We start from the raw sequence: 20,177 nt of genomic DNA on the forward strand, positions 1-20,177 counted from the left end.
TGCACGTGGGCTTTGTCTAGTTGTGGAGAGCAGAGGCTACTCTTTCTTGCATTGCACGGACTTCTCACTGTAGTGGATTTCTTGTTGCAGAGCACGGGCTTCAGTAGTTGCAGTGCACAGGCTTAGTTGCTCTGCGGCATGTGGGATCTTCCCAGACCAGGGTTTGATCCCGTGTCCCCTGCTTTGGCAGGCGGATTCTTAACCACTGCACAACCAGGGAAGCCCCTAACTGATTTTTGAATGTGGATTTTGTATCCTGCTACTCTTCCACATTTGTTTTTTAGCTCTTAATACAGTTTTTTTTGGTGTGAATTCTTGAGAGTTTTCTATGTATAAGATCATGTCATCTACAAACAGAGATTATTTTACTTCTCCCTTTCCAACTTAGATGCCTTAAAATAATTTTTTTTTCTGGTTTAATTGTTCTGGCTAGAATTTCCAGTACTGTATTAAGTGGAAGCATCCATAGTGGGCATCCTTATCTTGTTTCTAATCTTAGGGGAAGAGCTTTCAGTCTTTCATCATTGACTGTGTTAGCTGTGTGTTTTCCATATATGGCTTTTCTTATGTTGAGGAAGTTCTCTTCTAGTCCTAGTTTACTGAGTATTTTTATCATAAAAGTGTATTTGATTTTGTCACATGCTCTTTCTGCATCAGTTGAGATGATCATGTATTTTTTTCTCCTTCATTCTATTAGTGTGATATGTTAATTTGATTGAGAACCGCCCTTGCATCCCTGGGATAAAACTCACTTGGTCATGGTGTGTAATCTGTTTAATATGCTCCTGGATTCAGTTTGCTCGTGTTTGCTGTGGATTTTTGCATCTATATTTGTAAGGGACATTTGGCCTGTAGTTTTCTTTTCTTGTGCCTTTGTCTAGCTTTGGTATCAGGGTAATAATACTGGCCTCATAGAATGAGTAGGAAGTCTTCCTCCTCTTCAGTGTTTTTTAAGAGTTTGAGAAGGATTGTTACTTCTCTAAATGTTTAGTGGAATTCACCAGTGAGGCATCTGATTTTGATTTCTTAGTTGGGAAGCTTTGATTACTAATTCAGTCTCCTTACTTGTTGTAGGTGTATTCTGATTTTCTGTTTGTTTGTTTGTTTTTTTCCTTGAGTCAGTTTTGTTACTTTTTGTGTTTCTAGGGGAGTTGTCTACTTCATCTAGGTTATACAATTTGTTGATATACAGTTGTTCATGGTACTATTTTATAATCCTTTCTATTTCTGTAAAATCGGTAGTAATGTCCTAACTTTCATTTCTAATATTTATTTATTTATTTTTGGCTGTGTTGGGTATTCCTTGCTGCACATGGGCTTTCTCTAGAGTAGAGAAGAGTAGCGGGGGCTACTCTTTGTTGCAGTGTGCGGGCTTCTCATTGCAGTGGCTTCTCTTGTTGCAGAGCATGGGCTCTAGGCATGTGGGCTTCAGTAGTTGTGGCTTGCGGGCTTTAGGGTGCAGGCTCAGTAGTCGTGGCACACGGGCTTAGTTGCTCCGTGGCATATGGGATCTTCCCGGACCAGGGCTCGAACTCATGTCCCCTGCATTGGCAGGCGGATTCTTAATCACTGTGCCACCAGGGAAGTCCCCTAATGTTCATTTCTTACATTGGTAATTTGAGTCCTCTTTTTTTCTTAGTTATACTAACTAAATGTCAAGTTTTGATGATCTTTTCAAAGAAGCGAAGTTATACTTTCTATGAGTTCAACCTTTTAAAATTTATTAAGCCTTTTTTTGTGGCCAAACGTGATCTGAGTATTCCATGTGCACTTGAGAAGAATGTGTATTCTGCTGTTTTTAACTGGAATGTTCTCTTTATGTTTGGTAGGACTAACCTGTTAATAGTGTAGTTCAAGTTCTCTATTTCCCTCTTGATCTTCTGTCCACTTGTTCTATCCATTATTGAAATTGGGGTATTGTATTTCTGACTATTTTTGTAGGACTTTTCATTTTTCCCTTTAGTTCTATCAATTTTGTATCATATATTTTGGGGCTCTGTTGTTAAGTGTGTATATGTTCTCAGTTTTTTTTAATCTTGGTGGAGTACACCTTTTACCAATATATAATATCCTAATACCCTTTGCCTTTTGTAAACATTTAAAAATTTAAAGTCTTTTTTGTTTCACAGTATTATAGTCACTCTTGCTCTGTTTTTGTTACCTTGTTTTTTTGGCCTCACTATGTGGCATGCAGAATCTTAGTTCCCTGACCAGGGATTGAACACGTGCCCCCTGCAGTGGAAGCCTGGAGTCTTAACCACTTGACTGCCAGGGAACTCCCCCCTTTTGGTTACTTTTTGCTTGGAGTATCTTTTCTCATGCTTTTACTTTTAACCTCTTAGTGTTTTTGCATCTAAAGTGAGGTCTCTAATAAAGAGTATATAGATGGATCATGTTTTTAAAATTCTGAAGTTTAAAAATTTTTAATATAGTCTGTTAATCTCTGCCTTTCAGGAGGAGAATTTGATGGATTCATTTTTAAAGTAATTACTGATAAAGGAGACTTTACTTATGCCATTTATCTATTTCTTTTCCTTATGTTTTACATGCTTTTGTTCCTCATTTTCTCAGTGACTTCCTCTTTTTATGTTTTGTTTTGTTGTAATATACCATTTGATTCCCTTTTTCTCCATTTTCTTTGTTTTTTAAAGTTATTTTTTTAGTTGTTACCTTAGGGATACAATTAACATCTTGATCTTAAAACAACCTAGTTTGACAACCAGCTTAGTTTCAATCATGTACAAATACTCCACTCTTGACATCTCTGTCTCATCTCCTTTATATTGTTATTGGTACAGGTTACAGCTTTATACATTGTGTGCCCTTTAACGTAGATTTATAATTACTGTTTTATGCTTTTGTGTATGCATTTTTAACTAATTGCTTTCTACCTTCAAACAGTATTATACCATTTCACATAGAATGTAAGAATCTTAAAACAGTAATCGCCTGTTCCCCTCCCCATTCTTTGTGCTGTTTTTGTTATATATTTTATTTCTATATATGTTTTAAACCCCATAATACATTGTTAATATTTTTTCTTTAAACAATTGTCTTTTTTTTTTTTTTTGGCCATGAGGCATGTGGGATCTTAACTCCCCGACCAGGGATCGAACCCGTACCCCCTGCATTAGAAGGTGAAGTCTTAACCACTGGACTACCAGGGAAGTCCCAAACAATTGTCTTTTAGAAAAAATTAACAAAGAAGTCTTATTTCACCTTTTTTGCCATTCTTCATGCTTTTGTACAGTTTCATGTTTCCATTTGGTATTGTTTTTCTTTTGCCTGCAGAGTTCTCTGTAGTTTTTTGTACTGTTAAGTCTTTTGTCAGTAAACTCTCAGTTCTTGTCTGAAAAACTCTTTATTTCACCTTCATTTTAGAAGGATTTTCACTGTGTATAGAATTCTAAGTTGGTAGTTTTGTTTTAGCACTTTTAAGATGTTACATTGTCTTTCAGCTTGCGTCATTTATGAGAATTGTATTAAATTTTTATCTTTGTTCTTCCGTATATTATGTATGTTTTTTCTTTAGCTGCTTTAAAATTTTATTTCTGCTTTTAATGCAGTTTGCATATGGTATGCCTTGGTGTGGTTATCTTCATTGTTATCTTGCTTGGGGTTAATTGAGATTCTTGGATATGTTATTCCTAGCTTTCATAAAATTGAAAAACAAAATTCAGCTATTATTTCCTCAAGTACTTTTTCTCTCCTCCCTATTCTCTTACCCCTGCTTCTTGCTGGGACTTCCATGTATGTCAGACTTCTTGATACTGTACTATAGGTCACTTTAGTGTAATAGTTCCCTGGACTGTCATGACAAAGTACCACAAGCTAGGTGGTTAGAATGATAGAAATTTATTCTCTTAGAGTTCTGGAGATTAGAGTTCAATAATCAGGGTGTTGGCCAAACCATGTTCCCTCTGAAACCTTTAAGGGAGCATCCTTTCTTAACTCTTGAAACTTTTCATAGACCCAGGTGTTGCTTGGCTTGTGGCACTATAACCCCAATCTCTGCCTCAGTCTTCACACGGCCATCTCCTTTTTGTGTCTGTATATCTATGCGTCTTCACATGGCATTATCCGTGTGTGTGTGTGTGTGTGTGTGTCTAAATATCCCTCTTCTTAGGAGGACATCAGTCATATTGGATTAAGGCCCACCCTAATGACCTGATCTTAAATCTGCAAAGACCGTATTTCCAACTAAAGTCACATTTATGATACTGAGGGTTAAGACTTCAACATATCTTTTTTTGATGGGGGTGGGAGGGGACACAATTCAACCCATAACACCAGGGCTTTTTCTTTTCCTTACTGTTTTTGTTCTTTTTTCTCTTGGTGCTTCATTTTGGTTAATCTGGTTGTTCTTCAAGTCCACTAATTTTTGCAATGTCTAATTACTGCTAATCTCGTTCAGGGTATTTTTTATTTCAGATATTGTATTTTTCATCTCTAGAAGTTTCATTTGGTACACTCGTGATCCTCCCTGATATATACATATACACACACATATAAGCACATCAATAATGTATGTAAATATATTAAAACATAAAAAAAACTAATATATAGACATGTTTTTTGTTTCATTATGTTCATATTTTCTTTTAAATCCTTGAGCATATTTAAAATATGAAATCTGTTTTAAAGTCATTATCTCCTAATTTCATCATCTTTATCATTTATTGGTCTGTTTCTATTGATTCTTTTTTTCTGATTCTTTGAGTGTTGAGTAGTTTTTGATTGGATACCAGATAATGTGAATTATACATTGTTGAATTCTGGATTTTGTTCTGATCTTTTAAAGATTACTACTTTGAATCACTCCCTGGTCTGTATTATTTCTGTAATTTGTATATATTTCTAAAACTTTTTTTCTTATTGCATGCATTATTAATACTTTGTTTAAATGTTTCTTTCTTTGTTTGAGAGCAAAGAATGTATTTTGCATTTTACTGTGTAGGCCTGTGCCTGACATACTTGGGTATTGGTGATAAAAAGTAGACTAGAGTGATCTTTCTAGCATGCATTTCTTATTACTTGTTATTACTCCTTTAAGCGTTTCAGTGAGTCTTATTGCCCTTTGGTTAAAGTTCAGATTCTTGGCCCTTGCTTGCCTCTGTAGTTTATATCTTGTTACCTTCTTTAAATCTCTTCCTTTTACTTCCTCACATCTTCACCTCTGCCAAAAAAAAGACAGCAAGTAGGTAAACATAAACATAACACACAAACACACAAAACCATCCTTTCTTTAACCATACTCAGCTATTTTCGTTTCCTCCAGGTATACAGGCATACCTTGTTTCATTGTACTTTGCTTTATTGTGCTTTGCAGATAATTGCGTCTTATACAAATTGAAGGTTTGTGGCAACCTTGTATCGAGCAGGTCTGTCAGTCCCATTTTTCTAACGATATTTGCTTGCTTCACGTTTTTGTGTCACACTTTAATTCTTCAGTATTTCAAACTTCCATTATTATTATATTTGTTATGGTGATCTGTGATCAGTGATCTCTGATGATACTACTGTAATTGTTTTGGAGTGCCACAAACCATATAAGATGGCAAACTTAATCGATAAATACTGTGTGTGTTCTGACTGCTTCAACTGGCTATTCCCCCATCTCTCTCCATCTTCTCCTGCCACCCTATTTCCTGAGACACAACAGTATTGAAATTAGGCCAATCAATAACACTACAGTGGCCTCTAAGTATTCAAGTAAAATGAGTCACACATCTCTCACTTTAAATCAAAATCTAGAAATGATTACACTTAGTGAGGAAGGCACGTCAAAAGCCAAGCAAGATAGGCTGAAAGCTAGGTCTTTTGCACCAAACAGTTAGCCAGGCTATACAAGCAAAGGAGAAGTTCTTGAAGGAAATTAAAAGTGCTACTCTATTGAACACATGAATGGTAAGAAAGTGAAACAGCCTTTTTGCTAATAAGGAGAAAGTTTTAGTGGTCTGGATAGAAGATCAAACTAGCCACAGTATTCTTTTAAGCCAAAGCCTAATTCACAGCAAGACCCTAACTCTCTTCAGTTCTGTGAAGGCTGAGGTGAGGAAGCTGCAGAAGAAAAGTTGGAAGTGAGCAGAGGTTGGTTCATGAGATTTAAGGAAAGAAGCCATAACATAAAAGTGCAAGGTGAGTACAGAGGAGAAGTCAGTGCCTGGCTTCAAAGGACAGGCTGACTCTTCTATTAGGGGTTAATGCAGCTGGTGGCTTCGTTGAAGCCAGTGCTTATTTACCATTCTGAAAATCCTAGGGCCCTTAAGAATGATGCTAAATCTACTCTGCTTGTGCTCTGTAAATGAAACCACAAAGCCTGGATGACAGCACATCTGTTTACAACATGATTTACTGACTTTTTAAGCCCACTGTTGAGACCTACTGCTTAGGAAGAAAAAGGTTCCTTTCAAAATACTGCTCAGAGATAATGTACTTGCTCACCCAAGAGCTCTGATGGAGATGTACCATGAGATTAATGTTTTTTGTTGTTGTTTGTTTTATAAATTTATTTATTTTTTGCTGTGTTGGGTCTTCGTTGCTGTGCACGGGCTTTCTGTAGTTGTGGTGAGCAGGGGCTACTCTTTGTTGCAGTGCGCGGGCTTTTTGTTTCAGTGGCTTCTCTTGTCTCAGAGCATAGGCTCTAGGTGTGCGGGCTTCAGTAGTTGGGGCACGTGGGCTCAGTAGCTGGCTCGTGGGCTCTAGAGCGCAGGCTCAGTAGTTGTGGTGCACGGGCTTACTTGCTTCATGACATGTGGGATCTTCCCGGACCAGGGATCGAACCCGTGTCCCCTGCATTGGCAGGCGATTCTTAACCACTGTGCCACCAGGGAAGTCGCTGAGATTAATGTTGTTTTCATGCCTGCTAACACAACATCCATTTTGCAGCCCATTGATCCAGGAGGCATTTCAACTTTCAAGTCTTACTATTTAAGAAATATATTTTGTAAGGCTATGTAGCTGCCTTAGGTAGTGATTCCTCTGAGCTAGGCAAAGTAAATTGAAAATCTTCTTGAAAGGATTCACTATTCTAGATGCGATGAAGAACATTTGTGATTCTTGGGAACATATCAGAATATCAACATTAACAGGATTTTAGAAGAAATTGATTACAACCCTCATGAATGACTTTGAGGGGTTCAAGACTTCACTGGAGGAAGTAACTGCAGGTTAGAAATAGCAAGAGAACTAGAATTAAAAGTAGAGTATGAAAATGTGACTGAATTATATCCGTAATAAAACTTTAATGGATAAGGAGTTGTTTCTTATGGATGAACAAAGAAAGTGGTTTCTTCCGATGGAATCTACTCCTGGTGAAAATGCTGTGAAGACTGTTGAAGTGGCAACAAAAGATTTAGAATATTACATAAACTTAATTGTTAAAGCAGTGGCAGGGTTTGAAAGTAATTGACTCCAATTTTGAAAGAAGTAGGGCAAAATGCTACAGAGCAATCATTCGTGGAAGGAAGAGTCAGTCAATGCAGCAAAAAAAACTTCATTGTTGTCTTATCTTAAGAAACCGCCACGGCCACCCCAGCCTTCAACCACCACCTCGATCAGTCAGCAGCCGTCAACATGGAGGCAAGACCCTCCACCAGCAAAAAGATTATGACTTGCTGCTGAAGGCTCAGATGATACAATAAGTATTTTTAGCAATTAGCAATAAAATAAAGTATTTTTAATTAAGGTATGCATATAGTTTTTTAGACATACTGCTATTGCATACTTAATAGACTACAGTATAATGTAAACCTAACTTTTTTATATGCACCAGAAAACCAAAAAAATTGTGTGGCTTGCTTTATTGTGATATTCGCTTTATTGTGGTGGTCTGGAACTCAACCTGCAATATCTCTGAGGTATGCCTGTACTGTATTTCTCTGTCTTCATACATTTGCATTTGCTCTCTCTCTAACAAACGTTCATTGGCTAACTTCTGTTCATTTCTATCTCCATTCCAGTTTAAACGTCACTTTTTAAGGGAAACCGTTTGTGACCCCTGTCCCCCTCCCTCCACCAAGGCCCTTAAATACGTTCCCAGGAGAGCATTCATCATATGATATTATAACTGCTTGTTTACTTTTGTCTTGTTTGATATCCCACTAGACTCAGTGAATGCATATACAGTTTATTCAAGTGTATTTGTGATACAAAGTTTTACATTCCATGCAGTCTGTCCTCAGTGTACTGAAAATTTGTAAGTGTTAGAACATGAAGCAGTTTCTGCATTGAGATACCTTCTGAGATCTTTTAGACCACTTTTTAGAAGCTGTTTTATTTTTTATTCTGAGCTATTCAACTTTATAGGAAAAAAAGAATCAATAAACTTTAAACAATAGTCTTCCTTTAAAGATGTCTATTTGTAATTACTGTGGCCCAGTCAAGCCACTGAAGTTCTGAACTGCCACTGTTACTAATTTAAACTGTAGGAATGGATCAGGGAATCTATGATTTAAGAAAAAGTCAGTCTTTTTCAGTCAAAATATAAGGAGAAGTATGCATTTAAATCTCTCACGTGTATTGGGGTCTTGATAAGCTCTTTTTGATAGGCCAGGTTTTTCTTGTAAACATGCAATGACAAAACATTAAAATGTATGTACTGATCTTTGTCCATCAGTGCCTGTCACTGAATATATAAATATTTCCATAGTTTATTCTAATCTCAGTAGTTTACATACTTTTACTTACCTTTACTTCCTAATTTCCATGTATCTGCATAATCATGCTATTTGTTTTTTTACTAAATTTATTGTATTATTAGTTTTTGGATAGTGCTGTCAAGATAGACTGTCTCTAGTTTTCCCAGTTTTTGCTGTTCTGTAGAGGGAATTGATGTTCTCAGTTTTGCTCTTGATATTTTTCAGCTCTGCCATTGTCATTTCAGTCAATTTCTCATTTTATTCTTTTTATGTAAATTGTTTTTTTAAAATTCTTCTAGGGTATGCCATGAAAAGCAATGTTTTCATTTTTACTGAAATGAAATTCACATTAAATTCATTCTTTTAAAGGGTACAAATCAGTGGTTTTAGTATACTTATAAGGTTGGCAACCATTACCACTATCAAATTAGAAACATTTTCATTAAACCAAAAAGAAACCATTTACTCATTAGCAGTCATTCTTCATTCCTCTTTGCCCCCAGCCCCTGGTAGCCACTAATTTACTTTGTCTGTCTATTCTGCTTATTTTGGATATTTCATATAAGTGGAATTACATAGTATGTGGTCTTTTGTGTATGATTTTTTTCACTTAGCACAGTATTTTCAAGGTTCATGCATGCTGTGGCATGTATCAGTTCTTTATGGCTACATGATACTTATACTAAATTTTGTTTATCCACTCATTGATTAGTGGACATTTGGATTGTTTCCACTTTTTGGATATTATGAATAATGCTGCTGTGAACATTTGTTTGCAAGTTTTTCTGTGAACATATGTTTTCACTTCTCTTGGGTATATGCTGATTCTTTAACTCTTTGAGGAACTGCCAAACTGTTTAGTAATTTTCTTGATAATTTTTACTTAGTTTAGTAGGAGAGTGAAGATTACAATTCCAGGATTCATTACTTCCTTCCTGTAAGAATTGAGTTACTGTAATGTTCTTATAAAGAACATTTCATAGACTTGTTTATTGAATGTCTTCAGAAATGTCTCTGTTAAATGTATCCTGCCTAAGGATGAAGTTAGTTGTCATGTTTTATAGAGATACTTTAATTTTTCATTACCAGATTGAAAGGTCTGTTAATAGTCCATTGGGCCATAGGAATACATAAGTTTTCATAGATTTTACAATACATTTTAATTGTTAATATATTCTAATTGTTGAATTGCTTCTCTTACAGGGTTTTGACTCTGGGAGGAGGGCTACCTTATTTGGAGCACCTTAATCTCTCTGGTTGTCTTACTGTAACTGGTGCAGGCCTGCAGGATTTGGTTTCAGCATGTCCTTCTCTAAATGATGAATACTTTTACTACTGTGACAACATTAACGGTAATGCCTTTTAACAATGGGATAATTTTGGAGGAGTTGATTTAAAAATTTTTAACAGTTTTGAAAATTCTTAGGGTTTCTATTTTGTTTTCTAGATTTCTGATTACCAAACATTTTTTACTTTCAGGTTTAGTCTGAAAGATAAGTTTTCTTATCTTTCTAAAGATAAATTTTCTTATCTTTCTAAAGATAAGTTTTCTTATCTTTCTAAAGATAAGTTTTCTTTTGGAGAGATATCTCAACTATCCATTCTGCCAGATTTTAGAAATATGTAATAGTTTAATCAATCCAAAGTGACAAGTTTTTATAGAATTACTACAATTCTTATAAAATTTTGGGAAATTCCTCTAGAGTGAAAGAGCACTCATTAACAATACAGCGTATTGCTGTTCTAGATACACCTAATTCTTAGGGATGTTAGAGTTAGTTTTCTTGTAGGACAAGAAAACTTCATAATGTAGTAGAAAAAGGAGGACTTTGGTAATGTGAACTCCTCAGGGACCCTGAATCTGGTTCCAAATAAATCTCTTGGAAGATTGAGGAGGATGGTGAGTGTGGTATTGGGAAGAGGCTGAGGTGCTTTAAATGTGATTAAAATTCCTATAGTATTATGGAGATTGAACCCTGAACCTACTTTTAACAATCATCAGGTAAACATTTCTTGATTTTTTTTGTTTTGTTTTATTTTTTTTATTTTTTTTGTGGTACGTGGGCCTCTCACTGTTGTGGCCTCTCCCCTTGCGGAGCACAGGCTCGGGACGTGCAGGCTCGGCGGCCATGGCTCACGGGCCCAGCCACTCGGCGGCATGTGGGATCTTCCCAGACCGGGACACGAACCGTGTCCGCTGCATCGGCAGCCGGACTCTCAACCACTGCGCCACCAGGGAAGCCCCTTGTTTTATTTTTTAAGCCTATTCCTGCCCTGCAGTGGGACTGTTTAATGTGCTTTTTCAAAGTACGTTCAGTGCCCTATTGGGCATTTGATAATCACTGGTAGAGACTGAAGTCCTGAAGCATAAAAAGCTGCTCCTCAACTATTAGTAAGGAAGTCAACCTCCTGTATTTATAATTGGAAAAAATTTACATGGTTCAGATTCTACTGTGTCTTTTTACATCATGTTTTTGTTTTTTTTTTTTTTTTTGCAGTATGTGGGCCTCTCACTGTTGTGGCCTCTCCTGTTGCGGAGCACAGGCTCAGCAGCCATGGCTCATGGGCCCAACTACTCTGTGGCATGTGGGATCTTCCCGGACCGGGGCACGAACCCATGTCCCCTGCATTAGCAGGCGGACTCCCAACCACTGCGCCACCAGGGAAGCCCATGTATTGTTATTTTTGAGAGTCCAGTTCATCTTAAGATCATGGGAAGATAAACGGAGTCTCTCAGGCAGAAAAATTGACAGACGCCAGCAAGACTAGAGGAATAGTATCTTCTTTAATGACATACCAGTAGGCAGAGAAGTTAGCAAATCTGCTGTTTCTCAGAGATTAGATTTTTCTTAAAATGTATATGAAGAGACAGGAGATAGCAGCTCTTTTGTTTCTTGAATCATTGGTGATGCAGGAGATGACCTCCCATGTTCTTGAAATAGCAACACTAACTTCAAGCATTTCTTTGCTCTCTGTTGCCTTTAGTGTATAAGAAGGAATGGGGAAAATTAATGTCATTTTAGTTGCAACCTGCTAAGTGTACAAAAGAAGGTGTGAGTGCTACAGTGCAGCACTTGCTGCTTTTGGGGATGCAATAAAAATATATATATATATTTTTAATACATGGTTATGTCATTGTGGGTTCACTGTTGTACTTACTAAGGCTTATAGGATATATTATGAAAAGTAATCAGTAAGCAATTATTTTTTGTAAGAAAAACACCTTATTGGTAGGTTGCATTTGAATTGTCTACACTGATTTCAGCATAGGTTATGCTGGTGGGAATAAATCTCAGAACCTAATTTGTTATACTTATTTTGGGGTATATAGATGTTATTGGATTGGTAGGGGGATTGGGTTTCACTTCATTTTTATGATCTGCCTACTACTTTTGTGTGTGTGTGTCTTTTTAAAAAAAACTTCTTGAAATAATTTAGGTGTTGGGATAAAGTTAAATACTTAAAAACTTTTGCACTTTGTTAGTATGTTAGAATTCCTTTCATCTTGACTGGTTTTGAATATATAAATATTAAAGTGTTCCAAAGGAGCTGCTACATTCTTTTTGTTGTATGTTAAGATTTTTTTTTGATAAATGAGTGGTAGTTTTCAATAAATGAATTTTAATGAACATATCTGACTTTAAAATGTTTGAAAGGAAATTGACCGTGCTTGTATAATCCAATACCAAGTCTCCTTTTACAGCTTCTTAAAGCATGATTTGGGGGAAATGGAAATCCTTTAAAGTTTACAGGGTGACTTGTCATGTGAACTTATGTTCCAGAGTTCCAGCCAGTTGCTCATAAAGCAATGCCCTGATACAATCTTTTCCTTAAAAGGCCATATCGACACTAGAAAGTGTTAGAATAAAGTTGCATTGTATCCAGTTTTGCAAGATGACACAGGATTCATCCAGTATCTTTTATTATAATTCAACTTGTACAAATACTTAGTGACTATAAATATTTAGCTCCCTTTTCATTATTATTTTTATTATTTCTGAAAGTAGTCAATATTTTTATACATGTTCTTAAACTAATAGGGAGCATATTTAGGTGACACATTATATTTTAATATTTGAGAGTAACACTTAACTAAAAATGTATTTTGTCAAAAGAGAGTTTACATAGTTAACTACCAGGTTACTAACTAAAAGAAGTAAATGCTGATAAATAATACTCATTAACTAAAAAGTGCTAAGTAAAACAAAATTTTCTATTTCCTAAGCATTAGCAGAGATTTTGGAGAAGATAAATTAGTAATCAGATATTCAAACAGTGTCTGCTGCCAGCAAGGCACTATACTAAGCATAAAATGCCATTTTTATTCTTAATGATTCTTTCATGACATTTAAATTTGTTATTTGATTGATAAAAAAGTTAAGATTTAAGTATAAAAAAAGGCTTCTTAGCCATAACATTTAAAAAATTCCTTGTCATTTAAGAAGTGTTAGATGGAATTGCCTAGTTTTAGAGCTCTGAAGAACATTTGAACAATGATAGCAAATAAACTTGTTGTACTGATTTGCATTTCAATGTATGTTTAATTTGTGAATTAAGATAGATTAGATCATAGTAGGTGACACAGTTTCAGATGATTTGCTCTCTTATGTTTCTAATTTAAGTTAAAGAGGAATTAAAGGTAAGTGAAGGTAAGTGCAGATATACAGCATAAGTAATACGCTTAAAATCTAGGAAAAACAAACAATTCAGTAATAAAAATTTGGGAAAATAACAATAGCTACCATTATAGCTCTTCTTAACTAATATTTTAAAAAATGCTCTCTTACAAAATTTATTTTTACCATGCATTTAAAGATTTTATTTAATGATTATGCAAATGTTATTTTTCTGTTTTATTATCCTTTACCGTAATTTAGCCCGCATCTGTTATAACCATTGGGTTTATTATCTCATATCAAGATTGACATTTACTGGTGATAAGTCAAATGTTTACCTTTGAAATTCCATGTCTGTGGAAGCACAGCTGTCTACTTGAGATATTTGGCAACCCAACATATCTTAGTCATGTTTCTTTCCAATTCTACCTCACTTTTTCTGTTGCCTGTTTATTCTGTTGTCCATTTATTCCCTTTTCTAAATAGTCCTTCTGTGATGCTTAAGGGTCTTAACTGTTAACATTGCTTATGATTTCCATGCTTTGGAAATTGCTTTCTCCCCTGTTTTCTACAGTATGAAACTAACTTACAAACAGCGGTTGTCTTCACTTTTGCTTTGCCCTAGGCCTTCAACAAAATAAAACCCATTCATGGATGATACCACTTTTATGGATTTTTAGGATCAGTCACCTGGAATGTCATTCACCTTATGATGGGATTGTAGTTTTGAGGTAGTTAGTATTACAGTTGTTGGTTAAGCACAATTTATGCCCTTAGATTTCCATTGAAACTAAGATATTCTGGTGTGTATCTGAGAAAGGGAGCACATTTTATAGCAATATGAGCGTGAACTTTGTTTTGTGATGAATAAGGAGATGCTGACAGATATCAGGAGAGGGTTACTTTCTACCTAATATAGGACACATATTTTTATTCCTACATTTTTCTTCCCATATTATCCCTACTTCCATCCCTTAGACTTTGAGAGCAAAAAGTGACTCAGGTCACCGGAGTGGAGACTGAGGATCCTGAGCCTCTTTTTTGGGGGAGGTTGGTGAAAAACTGTGTGGTACAGGCATACCTTGGAGATATTGTGAGTTTGGTTCCAGACCACCATAATAAAGTGAATATTGCAATAAAGTGAGCCACGTGAATATTTTGGTTTCCCAGTGTATATAAAAGTTATGTTTGCACTATACTGTAGTCTATTAAGTGCAAAAGCATTGTCTAAAAAAAGCAACGTCCATACTTTAATTTAAAAATACTTTTTTGCTAAAAAATTTTAACCATCATCTGAGCCTTCAGTGAGTCATAGTAGTAACATCAAAGATCACTGATCACAGATGACCATAACAAATATAATAATAATGAAAAAGCTTGAAATATTGTGAGAATTACCAAAATGGGCCAGAGAGACAGGAAGTGAGCAAATGTTGTTGGAAAAATGGTGCCAATAGACTTGCTCAGTGCAAGGTTGCCACACACCTTTAGTTTGTAAAAAATGCAGTATCTGCAAAGTGCAGTAAAGTGAAGCACAATTAAATGAAGTATGCCTGTGTTTGGAAAAATATGAATCTTTTGATTAGATTCCTTGATCCAGTTGGCTCCTTTGAGACTCCCATTTAATTTTCTCTCTTGAAAACCAGTAGCATACTTTACTTTGATTGCTTTCAGCCATCGCTTATGATTTTTCCCTAGGCGTGTGATTGCAGTATAAAATTTCTTCCTTACCTTTCTGTGCTTTTAAAAATAGGAGTATAGACATTTTGAAGTATTGTTGGGAGTTTCAGTTTGGAATATTGTACCAAAGTCTCCATGTCTCTTTCCTCATATTTCTCCCTTTCAAAAAAGTTAGAATTATATACTGAGAAAATGATAGATGTGTTTTTGCAAAAACCACCAGTTTAAGTATTTCATCACAGGGACTGTGTCAGGGCAGGGCAATGATAGTGAGGTAGGAGATTGGCTCTTGGAGAAAGGCTCTAATGTACTAAGAAATTTCATTTTGACTCTTTGATTAAGATGACTAGCATTGTGTCTTAAGAGAAAATAGTCTTAACAAAAATGCTACTTTATGAATTTTAAGTATTTGACACATTTAACTTTTCATTTTCAAAATAGAATAGATTTTAATTTTGATTAAATAAAAAATAAGCTTGTGGTAATTCAGTTTTATATTTGAAATGACTTTAAACTTTTATTATAGAACCTTTTAAATATATAAACATAATAATATAAAGAAGCTTTATGGATCATTGGCTTCAGCAGTTATAAACCTGTGGTCAATCTTTTTTCATATACTATTGCCCATTCCCATACCTGCTCCCCGTATCCCAGGCATTATATTACTTTAAAAGTTAAGCATAAGTATTTGAAAATAAATGAAATCATAAGCTATTGCAGTTCCACTATGCTTGTAAAGTTCATTAGTTTCTTTTCTTACTTAAAGATACATTATTATTTCCATTAGTGAAATATATGAATGCTATACTTCATTGATTGTATATCCTAAGAAATTAGTCCTTTGTATTTTGTATATTGCCATTACAGGAATACAAAAAAAGGTTAAATTCTGGTAAATAAGTGTGTTCTATGTGTTTATTTGCAAGTAGTTATTTTCTTATGTTGGTATTAGCATAATTGCCTTCTTTTGCAATGGATCGCTACTTCAAAAGACAAAGAAAGCTAATATAATATATTTTTCTAAGTTAAAGTCTTGATACCATTCCAGTGATTTTTCAATTATAATCCATTTGATAAAATAAATATTATTTTCTATAATAAAAATATATTTCATGTACTTTTATGGTCCTTACGTATCAAAAATGCAAGTATTTTGGTTCTAATTGATGAAAGAACTAATTAACTTTGTTCATGGTGCAGACATACTGAAAGGCTTCAATATAGTTAAAATGTCTTTTTCCGCATTTGCTCGCCTTTATGAAAACTGTGATTCATTCAGAGTACTTGACATTTGAATATGCGCCATGATATCTCTTTGATACTTTCTAATTCTCAGCTTTGTTCCCTAATGGATCTTTTAATCTAGTGTCTGGGTAGCATAATGTGATTGGAATAAAATGTCAGTTATTCCACAAATGTATTATTACTTTTCTTTGTAATTGGATCATAACTTTTATTATGTCTTAGATATGTTTTTAATTATTCATTCATTACATATTTGATTCTGGAAGATAATTTCACCTAACCCTATCACATGACTTATTTTGGGTACAGATATTAAATAACAATATGTTAAGGCTATATCTACGTAGTTTATTTTTAACAAAAATTTTGAATGTAATATTTATTATAATTGCTCAATACTGGATTCTTTAGCTTATCTATTATAGATAAGGTTGTTTTTGCCTTAATTATATTTCTAGGAAAGATGTTCATGATACAAGAAATCCATTGTGAAGTTATCCTGGCAGTCTTGTTTCTGTGGGTTATCTCTTTTCTTCTTGGATTTTTTATTTTGTAAGATTGTTGCCAAAAAATTACTTCTTTTCATTCTTCTTTTTCATTTACCTATATTAGTTAAAGTCAAACTGCTGTTGGCGATTTTTGTGCTGAATAATTTTTTATACACTCATTGTGGGATTTTACTTCTATGTTACAAATGTATTACTAGTTAAAAAAAAATGTGTTTTACTTCTTTCATTAGCAAGATTATTTTTGTGTGATAAGAAATTCCTCCTTTCACACTTCTCTGTTTTCATACAGGTCCTCATGCTGACACCGCCAGTGGATGCCAGAATTTGCAGTGTGGTTTTCGAGCCTGCTGCCGCTCTGGCGAATGACCCTTGACTTCTGACCTTTGTCTACTTCATTTAGCTGAGCAGGCTTCCTTTCATGCACTTTACTTATAGCACATTTCTTGTGTTAATCATCCCTTTTTGAGTGTGACTTGTTTTGGCCCCATTTCTTACAGCCTCGGAAATCTTAATTTACCAGTGAATTGTACAGTGTTGTTTCTCTTGCAAATCCTATTTTTGTTTTAGAAAGGGATTAGGTCTTTTTCATAGGGTGAGAACAATTTTATCAGATTTCGTTTAAACTAAATATTTTGAAAAAAATGTCACTAATGCCATGCCATTTAAAGTATTTTTTAGATTATTTTGAGTTTTGAAGTCAATGGGTTATTGGTTCTCTTCATAGATAAACACTGTACCAAGTCTTGCAGATCTTTTCAGACATACATTTTTGAAGTTTTATTTTCAGAGACTGTACAGTTTGGAAACCAGTCTCCTTTCCATAATGTTTCCTTTATTTGAACAATTCTCAGAGGGCCAATTCAAACATATCCACATATAAGATTCTTTAAGATTATAAAATAAATTGGCTTCTTGGTGTTAGCTCAGGGAGCTGGCACAGCACCAGTGTCTTTGTATTCGCTTTCTTCAAAGACCCCTGGTTCCCACCACTGTCCGTAAATTGTCACATTTGGGGGAGGGGTTTTTAAAAGTTCCACAGTCATTTGAAGAAATGTATAAATAAAATCTACTTTGAGGACTTTACCAAGTAATTTCTTTTGTGTTTTGATTTTGTTGTAAATCTCAATCCAGGGTTACTTTACTGTGAAATGGGACTAAATAGGTCTTTTGAACTCCCATGAAATCATGACTCTGACAAATGAATAGTTTTAGACAGATACCTGATTTTATTGAGCTGAATTGTCTTTTTGAAATTTATTGTGCAGTCGTCAGAATTTGAATTTGTAAGCTTATCTTCATTGCTGTTTGAAATAATAATTGGAATGGAGACCTGTTATTCAGAAAGGCACATATTGAGTCAATTTTATGTCATGCTATGTATAATTTATGTCACAAAGAAGAGAACAGTCAGCAGCATGCCACCTATTTTTATAAATATCTGTAAGGCTGTGGAAGAGGAGGTAATCTTGCAATTATGTTCTTTGTGGTCCCAGGTATTTTTTGTTTGTTTTATTGAGGAAGAGGAAGAGCAGGAAAGATACAAACTATAGATAGACAGATTTCAGTTCAGGCTAAGAGAAAACTATTTTACACAGAGTTGTCTAAAGATGAAGGAAGAAACATTTGACGAGAAAATAAATAAGAAGTCACTCTGCTTTTAAATTTAACTAACATTTGAACTAAATACTGTGAGGGAAGATCACCTCTAAGGAAGGACATCTAATGGCTCTGAAATTTCACTTTTCTCTAAGAGTTTCCTCATTTTGATTCCATTGCTATTAACATTTGTGAAATATAAGATGGAACCCCTCAAGTTTCTTGTATGGAGGATAGGGCAGCTCTGGAAGCAGACCATCTTACCCTTTAAGTTTGTGTCTCTTAGCTTAAGTCCTCATGCCTCTTGTGGCACTACTGCGCCTAGCTGCCTCCTTTAAAAGTCTGGCCTAAGCACAAAGGAAAAAACGTTCTGGATTCCCTTAGAGAACTTGAGAGGAAATCTGAGTTTAGTGAACCGTTACAGGGTCAGAAGTTTTATTTTGTAGGTTGACTGTTTTGTCGTTACTGTACTTTCATTTCCTTAAATGATCAACAAAGTTCATTTGAAAAGTTGACATCAGGGACTATTTCAAGAAAACAAACTAAAATAAGTCTTCTGGAGTGACTCCCATCCAACTGCACGGTAAAATTAGTTCTCTATAACCAGGTCCCAAGTCATCAAGGGAGTACTCAAGTTTATACCCATGTAATCAGAAAACAGTGTAATATTTGGGGAGTAAAATTTTTGATAATACTTAATGGAAAAAATCATGATTAAATGATATTTTGGGACTTGGCTTAAATGTTATTCTTCATAAATTAATTAATTTGAGCAGCTAATTTCCCAGGGGTTCCAGGTAATGGAGGTGCCCCCCTTTTGCCTTGTCCTGTGCCACTTGATGTTAGAAAACCATTAAATAGGACTTGGCAGTCTTGAACCAAACTGACTTCAACATGTGAGCACATTGCATGTGGAAACTGTTTTTCTACCACCCCCACCACCCCCACCCATTTCATGGGGAGATGGCATAATCTGCATTTAATTTTTAAATATTACTGCTGTTCCATTATTAAGGATAGTTAATGCTTTAAAATTTCTTCTAAATTTATTTTTCATTGAAATATAGTTGATGTACAATATTATGTTAGTTTTAAGTGTACTGCGTAATGACCTGACAGTTGCATACATTATGAAATGATCACTGTGGTAAGTCTGGTAACCATCTCAACTTACATAAAGTTATTACTGTATTATTGACCATATTCCTTATGCTGTATATTACATCCCCATGACTTATATAACAGGACCTCTTAATCTCCTTCACCTATTTCCCCTACCCTTCTCCCTTCTTGCAACCACTGGTTTGTTTTCTGTATCTGAGACTGTTTTTGTTTTGTTTTTTAGATTCCACATATAAGTAAAATCATGTCATATTTGTCTTTCTCTGTCTGACTTATTTCACTTAGTATCCTCTAGATCCATCCATGTTGTCTCAAGTGGCAAGATTCTTTTTTAATGGCTGAGTAATATATATACGTGTGTGTGTGTGTGTGTGTGTGTGTGTATATATATATATATATATATATGTATGTATGTATCGTCTTTATCCATTTATCTTTCCATGGACTCTCAGGTTGCTTCCACCTTGTGGCTATTATAAATAATGCAAAAAATTATAACATTATTAAATTATGTATAATTATATTATACGATCGATATAATAACAATTATATAATTAATAGATTATAAATATAAACAAGTATGCTAATTTTATAATTATAAAATTAATAGTAATTATATTTATATTAAAATTTTATTTATAATAATATAAATAATGCAGCAGTGAATACTGGAGTGCATATAACTTTTTGAATTAGTGTTTTTGTTTTCTTTGGATAAATACTCAGAAGTGAAATTGCTGACATTTCTATTTTTAATTTTTTGAGAA

The 20,177-nt window shown here is 34.7% G+C and overlaps 1 protein-coding gene across 2 annotated transcripts in view; it reads left to right on the forward strand.

The window, feature by feature from the left end:
• The window catches only part of FBXL5 (F-box and leucine rich repeat protein 5), a 52,255-nt gene extending 32,604 nt beyond the window's left edge, over positions 1 to 19,651 (forward strand). For both annotated transcript variants that reach the window (XM_060012788.2, XM_060012787.1), the window contains 2 exons: positions 9,843 to 9,991; positions 16,982 to 19,651. In XM_060012788.2, coding sequence (XP_059868771.1) covers positions 9,843 to 9,991; positions 16,982 to 17,058 — 226 coding nt within the window. In that variant the 3' untranslated portion in view covers positions 17,059 to 19,651. The remainder of the gene's footprint in view (positions 1 to 9,842; positions 9,992 to 16,981) is intronic.
• The last annotated feature ends 526 nt before the right edge of the window (positions 19,652 to 20,177 follow it).

This window comes from Delphinus delphis, chromosome 5 (assembly GCF_949987515.2).
Source record: "Delphinus delphis chromosome 5, mDelDel1.2, whole genome shotgun sequence".
Taxonomy (NCBI): Eukaryota; Metazoa; Chordata; class Mammalia; order Artiodactyla; family Delphinidae; genus Delphinus; species Delphinus delphis.